The following is a 9,152-nucleotide window of genomic DNA, read 5'->3' as shown; positions in this document are numbered from 1 at the left end:
TCGTGGTCCCTCCCCTCCCTTCCCTACCCTTCCCCCCTCTCCATTCTTTCCCTTTCCTTTCTCCCCCACCCCTTCCCCTGTCCACTCCCCTCCCCCTCGATGTCCTAAGTCTTCCTTCTGTTCCCTTCTGCCTCCCTTCTCTCCCCTCCTCTGCTTTCCCCTCCCCTCTCCCCCCACCCCTCCCACCCGGTGGTCACATGGGGGCACGGATTAGAGCGTAATCTGCCCAGTGCTCAGCACTGCAGTCTGGCTGTGGGGTGGACTGTGTGGACTGAGCTAGTCTGGGGCCTGGGAGAAGGGCCTGGAGAGGGGTGCCCGCAGCCTCCCCCCATGAGCTTGGGGCTGGGGGTGTCATTGGAGGCCCAGCTGGCACTGGAGACCGTTATCCAGGTGGGTCCTGCGGGCTGTGCCCACCCCATCCAGTTGCCCTGGAAGGAGCGGTGAGGAGTGGATGCATCTTGGGGGTCCCGTGGTGGGAGAGGTGTGGTGGTGAGGTGCACAGGGGCTCCAGTTTGCACCCCCAGCCTGACTGGACTCAGGGTAGAGGGGTATGCAGGGCTCAACTGCTGTGGCTCCCTTATCCCAGTGCCCTGCGGAGGATGGGGGTCCCTCCTCCCAGATTTTGGGGTTAGGGTGACTTATGCTGGCACGCACAGTGGGGTCCTCACCTATCTGGGTTGGAGCCAGCTGTGGGGTTTGGTTCTCTGGCCCTGGAGGAGCCTCCTTTCCTGGCAGGGGGCACACAAGCGTGTCCTTCCTGGGGGCGGTTTTTGCGATTCTAACTCCCAGGCTTCTACCCATTTGGGGGATCTCCTGACGGTCTCCTGGGCACCCACATTTTGGGCGACTGGACTTTGCTCCTTCCCACTCAGGCCACAGAACCCAGGGTCCCAGGTTTCCCTCAGACCCTCTCTTTCCCCACAGACCCTGGGGAGCAGCGTCCTGGGGCCGGGTCAGGAGACCGGCCTGAGTGTGCAGGACCCGGCCCAGGACTGTCAGCCCGCCCACCTGCCTGCTCTCCTCAGGGAAATCGTCACCCGAAACTTCTCCAAGCCTGAGCCCAGGTACCATCCTGCCTCTCCCCTGCACAGCCGCTGCCCACCTCCTCCCTCTTCGCACAGCCCCTGCTCAGTAGTCATGACAACGATAATGACTGCAGCTTCCATGTCTCCCCACTGGGAGGCAGGTACACCCGTTTTACAGATGAGGAAATGGAGGCTTAGAGGTGTAATTTGCCCCATGTGTTCCCCACGTTTTGCTGCTAAAAGGCAGGGCTGAGCACCCCCTCCTTGCTGCAAAGACTTAAACCCCAAACGCCATATTCTCTCCCAGGGAAGGTGTGAGCTGGCTGAACCCGAGATTATAAGGGGGGGGCGGGCAGTTCAGCTTAGCTCAGGGCTTTGTAGAAATCCAAGCGGGGGGTGGGTGGTGGTACTGTCCATCTCCCTTCTCCCCCTTGCCCCCCAGGAAGGCTGATGGGCCCCTGCTCCTTCTGGTGGGTGGAACTCACACCAAATACACGGTTTGAGAGTCTGGGAGGGCACCCTCAGTCCCAGCTGGAGGTTGCAGCTCTCCTTGGGGGTGTTCCTGGTGTTCCTGCCATGGTCCTTGTCTAACCTCAGCCTCCTTGGGGCCCCTGGGAGCCACAGACAGGGACTTAGAGAGCCGAGAGGCCTATGGCATATGTCCAGTTCCATCAGGTGGAAGGGAGCCCACAAAATGGGGTTCCTTTTCCCTGTGGCCTCTCCTTTTTTCCTCTACTTCCTCCTTTTCTTCCTTAGAACCTGACCAACCTGAGCCCTGGTCTCAGAAGTTACGTGCTCTCCTGGGCCTGGTTACTGTTCCACCCATTTTACAGATCTGAAAAACTGAGATCCAGAGAATAGTAGTAGCTGCAGAAGGAAGGAGCTAGAACTTGGGGCCTAGTCTCCTGACTCCTAATGAGCCTCCTTCCTGTACCTCCTGGGCCGGCTGGGGCCACACCAGCTGTAGTTGTGTCCACTCTAAGCCTAGCCCTAGGCCCGTGGCTTTGCCCACCTTCCTGTTCTTCGTTTGTGTGACCTGGTGCTGGGTCCTGGTCCATCTTCCTGCCTCCACTGGTGGGTAGGGCACCTGGAGGGGAAAGGGAAGATGTCCCCCTGGACCCAGCTGGAAGCTAACCACATGCCTGCTGTCCCTCTCCAGCCCTGCTGTCGGCCACAGAGATGGCATCAATGCTGTCGCTGCAGGAGGAGAACCAGTTGCTGCAACAGGAGTTGTCCCGCGTGGAGGACCTGCTGGCCCAGAGCCGGGCCGAGCGTGATGAGCTGGCCATCAAGTACAACGCGGTCAGCGAGAGGGTGGGTGCTGCCTGGGGGCTGAGAGCTGAGCCAGCTGCTCCCTGATGTGAGGTCAGGGAGATGTCCAGGGCAGGCCTGCACACTGGGCAAAAAGGTGCGCCTGGACTCAGGCCGGCCTGGGTTCGAACTGTGGCTCAGCCAACTTGGATGGCCTTGAGCAAATCACTCTGCTCTTGGAGTCTGTTTTCTTTTCTTTTTTAAAATTGATTTAAGAGAGGAAGGGAGAAGGGGAGAGAGATAGAAACATCGATGATGAGAGAATCATTGATCGGCAGCCTCCTGCACGCCCCACACTGGGGATTGAGCCTGCAACCCAGGCATGTGCCCTGACTGGGAATCGAACCCTCACCTCCTGGTTCATTGGTTGACGCTCAACCACTGAGCCATGCCAATCGGGCTCGGAGTCTGTTTTCTGTAGTGGGGATGGGTTTGGGGCTTCACCCAACAGTGGCTGGGCTCTGCGGCAAGACGGGGGTAGGCACAGGCAGCCACACTCCCCGTGGGGGTGAGGCCCAGCCATGGCAGGCGAAGCCAGGCCTGCCTCCAAGTCCAGACGGGTTCACTTCCCCTGGGAACCTGTGCCTCAGGCTTGCGGGGGTCCCAGGGCCTGGCCAGGAGGCCGGTGTGGCCAGGGCCAGAGGTGCAGGTTGTCCTCTGTACACTGTCCTCTCTGGACCTCCAGACTCCTAGGAGGTGACCCTGGGGAGTTGGTGGTGGCTGCACGTGGTGGAAGAGTTGCGTGAGGGAAGGAGAATGTGTGTAGATGGAAAATGCGTGCGTATTACTAACAGTCGTAATAGCAGCCACCATTTATCGAATGCCTACTGGCCAGACAGGTGCTGGGTGCTTTACATGTAATGCACCAAGGGTGGGACCATGGTGATGCTCATTAACAGAGGAGATAATGGAGGCTCAGAGAGGGAAGGCACTGTGCTTGGGGTCACACAGCCAATTAATGCTAGTCTCTCGACTCCCAGCCCAGGGCTCTGCATTACCGCTTTGTTTCTTGGGGGTGGGAAGAGACAGTTGGGCTGGGAGTCCCAGGGGGCAGCTGGCCCCTGAGAAGCTGGAAGGACCTCAGACGTGACGTTCTGATGTTGCAAATGGGAGACTGAAGCTGCTCAGGGTCCTCTGTGTGGTACCAGGACCCCGGCGCTGACCTGCTCAGGGAAGAGGGCTGAGCAGTTCTGAGTGTGGCTGTGGGCTGTGCCTGTGTCCTGATGTCTGCCCGCCCAGACAGGCCCCTGACTTGTTGGGACTTGCAGGGAGCAGGCCCCAGCACGGGATAGCTCAGAGCCGGTCTTCCCAAGGTTTGCAGGGGGTGTGGAGGGCCAACTGGCTCCAGTTCCACATTGTCGGTGATGATGGGGCCCTGAGCCAACCCTCTCCCAGTTTAGGCCTCTCATCTTTTGGCCCCTGGCACGCTGCCAGGCTCATGGGGGGCTGCCTCTTAAATGCCAGGTTCTGGCTGACAATGAAGCCAGCACTGCCCCCCTGGCTGGCAGGAGAAGGGAAGAAGAGGGAACAGGCGACAGGTTCCTTTTTCTACTAGGACACAGCTGCTGGGGCTGGGGCCTCAGCACGGGAGTAGGGGTCGGCGTTAAGTCTAGAAAATTCCACCCTGTGGCCAGGGAGACCCAGAGTAACTTGTAGAATGAACCTGGTGCTTGACTGTCCTCGGGGAGATGGTGTCAGTGCCCCCTCACCCCCCCGGAGGCAGGGATTGCATGAGCATGACCTCCGGGCCTTTTCCGGGGCGGTGTGGGTCACAGAGAACAGCAGAGCCTGGCGATCATCTATTGCAGGTGGGGAACAGACCCAGAAATGAGTGTGATGGGCCCAGTGGTGGAGCTGGGGTGAGGCCCCTGGCCTGGGCTCCGAGGGCCTGTGGCACTGTCTGTCCCTGCTGCCCCCTTGTCCCCACGCTGCAGGTGGCAGGCTTGCCCCTGTGGCCATAACTGTTGCATGTGGGCTAGGTTGGCGGGCCACAGCATCCCTGGGAAAAGAGAGTGGAGGTGAGGTAGGGATTTGTGTCCTGTTGATTGCATGTAGGGAGACAGGCAAAGGGTTCCCAGCAGCCACCTCCAAGTTCAGAAGGAGGCCCTTAAACTCCCTGTGGAGCCCCCCACCCCCACCCCATTCTTCCTGTCCCTGAGGAGCAGGTGTTGGGTGAGGCAGCTGGGATGGGAAGGAGGGAATAGCCACCCCATGGATTCTACAGAATGGGCCCCCTGGGCTCCCTGTGTCCATGGCAACCTGGATAGAGTGACTCGAATAATAACGGTACTAGGGCAGTGGTTGCTAGGGGAGACTGTAAACTTCTTTCATCCCTGGCTTGGTGATACCCTTCTCTCCTTTTGAATTACTAGTAAAATTGAAAGGCTGTTTTGTGAGGGTGAAGTTGGTGGAAAGGGGTGAGGTATGGTTGGGAGTGACCCGGGCCTGGCTCTGAGCACTGGGGAAGCAAGTGGAATACCTGACGACCGCCTGAGCCCCTCTAAATCACAGGAGCAGATAGCGCCTGGCCCAAACGCCTGTGTAAAACACACAGCACAGGCCAGTCAGACCCACACAGACATACACAAATGCACAAACACACCACTGCAGACTCTGCACCCACGGCCAGACACCACCCCGTCCCACCCAGGTGTGGCATGTCTCACACAGGTGCACGGTCACAGCAGTGATGTATCCATCCTGCGCACAACACAGCACATTGTCTCACATGCTGGGGACACACACAGCCAAAAGTCAGCACAGAGAACAGTCACCGACACACACACCACAGACACTCAGAGCCCAGACACACGCTCCAACTCCCAAACATGTGAACACACGGGTACACACAGACGTACCCACCTGCACCACGATCTAGACCTGCGACCACAGACACCCCCTCTCTCAGGTCCCCCGAAGGCCTAGACACGGAGACACTCAGGGTCCCAGGTGGAGACAAATGACAAAATACTCCCCACTCACCCCCGTGAGATACACCTGCATCGAGGCACAACACACAGCATTTCAGTGCCACCGCCCGCATGCTCGGATGTGGACACTGCCGGTCCCCTGACTGAGGTGGACGGCTTGCACACACTGGTCACAGGCCTGCAGCCCAGCCTTCACAGAGACCTGCGTACCACCTCCGCCCACACCTTCAGACCGAGTTGTTCCCCCAACTTGAATTGAAGCCCCCACCAGCCCCTCCCTGTGGGTGGCTCCAGGGGCCACAGTCACCCTGCCCCAGTGCTGTCCTTGGGGGGAGCGGGGAGGCAGAGAAGAAGTTGTTTCCAGCTTTCCCAGTGGCTCCTTAAGCGTCTCCTGGGCGCACTGGATCAGTGCAGGGAACAGCTGGAGGGAACCGGCACCTGCCACTAACCTGGCCCCGTTATTAGTGTGGGGGAGAGCAGCTGTCTTCGCCGTTGGCTGCCCTGGGACTGGGCGTGGGTGGACGTGTGAATGCCCTGCCCAGGCTGTAGACGGTGAGTGTGGGCTGGTGCCAGAGTCCACGGGGCTGGGCTGTCTTCCTGTTGGCTCGCCCTGGGCACTGTCGCTCCTGTTAGTCCCACTCATCCTCAGTTGCTTCCCCCACAGGTGGAATCTGAGGGGCCCCCTGGGACCAGCAGGTGCCTAAGGAGGATAGAGGGTTCCAAGGCTATTGGAGCAGCCAGAGCCAGGCAGGCCTCCTTCCTGGGCCTACAGGGCCTGACGATGGAGCGGCTGCAAGGCACCTAGGGGTGAAGGAAGGGCGCTGGCAGCAGAGGCTTCCCATGAGGTCAGGGAGAGGTGGGAGCCTGAGGCCGGGCCGGGGCTCAGGCATTAATAAGCCACACGGTATAGAACATGCGTGTGCACCTCTTACAAATCTGAGTGCTGCATGTGAGGGAGTGGGGACAGGCCGGGGAGTTCATCTGTGTCACCCTGGGGATGTTTGACACCGCCTGTGTGCCTTATGTGTGTGCATGTCTCTAAGCTCAGTAGGCATGCATTGATGCCTCTGTCTGAATGTATTCACATGTGCTTATGCCATTAATTCATGATCTCAATGAACATGCCACTAACACTGCTGTAGGCTTAAGATACAATGGGAACAACAGGCTTTCCTGAGCTCACTTGGGTTTGGGGTGGGAAGACGTGGGCACGGATCTAAGAATCATCAACCACAGTGGGGTTAGTTGCTTTGGAAGAGAGGCTCACAGTGCACCAGGGCCTCTAAGGTTTACCCCAGGTGCGTCTTCTTTGTGTTTTGCATGCGTATGTTTGTGTGTCCATGCATGCCCCGTCTGTGTGTCCAGGCATGGCTGCCTTAGGCCATGCATACGTGCATTGCATCCAGGCTTGCCCAAATGTGCCTGCAAGGCATTGTGGGTCTGGGCCAAGCCTGGTGCTCCCTGCAGAGGCCTGTGTCTGCCTTCCCTGGAGACGGAGGACTCTCACCCAGGGCCCTTCCCTGCAGCTGGAGCAGGCTGTGCGGCTGGAGTCTGGGGAGCTGGAAACACAGGAGCCCAGGGGGCTGGTACGGCAGAGCGTGGAGCTGCGGAGGCAGCTGCAGGAGGAGCAGGCCTCCTACCGGCGAAAGCTGCAGGCCTACCAGGAGGGCCAGCAGCGGCAAGCCCAGCTCGTGCAACGGCTGCAGGCCAAGGTCAGGGCCGCCCACTCCTGCTCCTGCCTACCCAATGTGCTTGCTCACTCTGCCCTGCCCCCACCCCCTGGGGCTAACCATTGCTCACCACCCATCCCCAGATTCTCCAGTACAAGAAGAAGGGCTCAGAGCTGGAGCAGCAGCTGTTGGAGAGATCCACAGAGCTGGAGCAACAGCGGCTGAGGGTGGGTGCCAGGTCAGGGCAGGGCAGGGCAGGCCCTTTCCTCCTCGTGCCCAACCTGATGCCCACTTCTCCCACCCAGGACGCAGAGCACAGCAGAGACCTGGAGAGCGCCCTCATCCGCCTGGAGGAGGAGCAGCAGAGGTGGGGCACCCAGCAGGAAGAGAAGATGGCTGGCAGGGCGGTCCTCTCCAACCATGAGCCCATTGGTCCCTCTTTGTCCCACCCAGGAGCAGCAGCCTGGCCCAGGTGAACGCTATGCTCCGAGAGCAGCTGGACCAGGCAAGCTCAGCCAATCAGGCTCTGAGAGAGGACATACGCAAGGTGACCAGTGACTGGACACGCAGTCGGAAGGAGCTGGAGCAGCGGGAGGTGGCGTGGAGGCGTGAGGAGGAGGTGGGCACAGGGTTCCGGGAGGCCAGTGGGGCCTGGTGGGTCCAGCCTGAGCCAAGGGGAAGCGTCTTTGTAGAGTGGAGAGGACTCGGGCTTCGGGAGAAGGAGCGGGAGGCCCTGCTGGCCACAGAAGCCCTTTAGGAGAGGTAAATAGTTGTCATAATCATAGTTGGCCTTGATTGCACATTCCATGTGCTGAGTATTCATTTCTTCCCTATTTCTCAGAGTAACTGAGCATGGTAGGTGCTGTCGTCCTCATTTTATTTTATTTATTTATTTTTTTAATATATTTTTATTGACTTTTTACAGAGAGGAAGGGAGAGGGATAGAGAGTTAGAAACATCGATCAGCTGCCTCCTGCACACTCCCCACTGGGGATGTGCCCGCAACCAAGGTACATGCTCTTGACCAGAATCGAACCTGGGACCCTTGAGTCCACAGGCTGACGCTCTATCCACTGAGCCAAACTGGCCAGGGCTGTCGTCCTCATTTTAAAGAGAGGTTAGTAACCTGCCCGGCCAGGCGGCTGGGGTGCAAACCTCAGAGCCAGCACTCTCTGCCCTTCTCGCTGCCTCTTGGGACTGCAGCGCCATTGAAACCCGTTTTCCAGTGCCAGAGGGAGGCTTGGCAGTGAGAGGCTGGCAGTTTCGACACAGCCCTGTGTGCAGGCCCAGACCTGACCCCCAGGAAGACCCCCTCCCTGGGCGACAGTGCCTCCCAGATGGTCAGAGCTGGGGCAGAGCGGGTGGCCCTCCCCGCAGCCCCTCACTCCCCCTGTCTTCCCTCCAGTCCTTCAACGCCTACTTCAGCAGCGAGCACAGCCGCCTGCTCCTCCTCTGGAGGCAGGTTGTGGGCGTCCGGCGGCTGGTCAGCGAGGTGAAGATGTTTACCGAGAGGTGAGGTCCGGCTGGCGGAGGGGTGACGTGGGGAGATGCTGCAGCAGCACTGGGGGGCACCCACTTTTTTTTTTTAAATATCATTTTTCTTTCCTTTTTTAAAAAATATTTTTATTGATTTCAGAGAGAAAGGGAGAGGGAGAGAGAGACAGAAACATCAATGATGAGAGAGAATCATTGATCGGCTGCTTTCTGCACGACCCCCATTGGAGATCAAGCCCACGACCCGGGCGTGTGCCCTTGACCGGAATCCAGCCTGGGACCCTTCAGTCCGCAGGCCGATGCTCTATCCACTGAGCCACACTGGCTTGGAGGGGCACCCACTTTTTAAGCTGAATTCAGCTCAACTCAGTTGAACTTCAGTCCAACCCAACACAACTACGGCGGGGCAGGCCCTTGGAGATGCAGAAGCAACTATAATAATGAACTCTTATTATGATCGTGACAGTCAACATTTACTAGGTATTTCCTCTGAGCTAGGCTCTTTGTACATTTCATTTCATCTCATTTCCAGCATCTCTGTGAAGTAGGAATAGTAATATTTCCCATTTTACAGATGAGGACATTGAGGCTCAGAGAGGTAGAATGACCTTTCCAAGGTCACATGGTGGTAAGTGGCTGAGTCAGGATTGACAACTGCTTTTAATCCACTAGAATATTCAGCTTCTACTACCAAGGACCTTACCACCTCTAGCGATAAAAAG

The 9,152-nt window shown here is 58.3% G+C and overlaps 1 protein-coding gene across 1 annotated transcript in view; it reads left to right on the top strand.

The window, feature by feature from the left end:
• Positions 1-2,204: 2,204 nt before the first annotated feature.
• CROCC (ciliary rootlet coiled-coil, rootletin) overlaps positions 2,205-9,152 on the top strand; it is a gene marked incomplete at its 5' end in the record, with an annotated part of 33,213 nt that continues 26,265 nt past the window's right edge. The window contains 5 exon segments of the mRNA XM_081085281.1: positions 2,205-2,339; positions 6,793-6,978; positions 7,080-7,376; positions 7,379-7,555; positions 8,342-8,448. Of these exon segments, the coding sequence (XP_080941407.1) occupies positions 2,205-2,339; positions 6,793-6,978; positions 7,080-7,376; positions 7,379-7,555; positions 8,342-8,448 (902 nt within the window).

Source organism: Myotis nattereri (genome assembly GCF_964212035.1).
Source record: "Myotis nattereri genome assembly, chromosome: 3".
Lineage (NCBI taxonomy): Eukaryota > Metazoa > Chordata > Mammalia > Chiroptera > Vespertilionidae > Myotis > Myotis nattereri.
The sequence above is the reverse complement of the archived record's forward strand: the minus strand, read 5'-3'. Positions and strand labels throughout refer to the sequence as shown.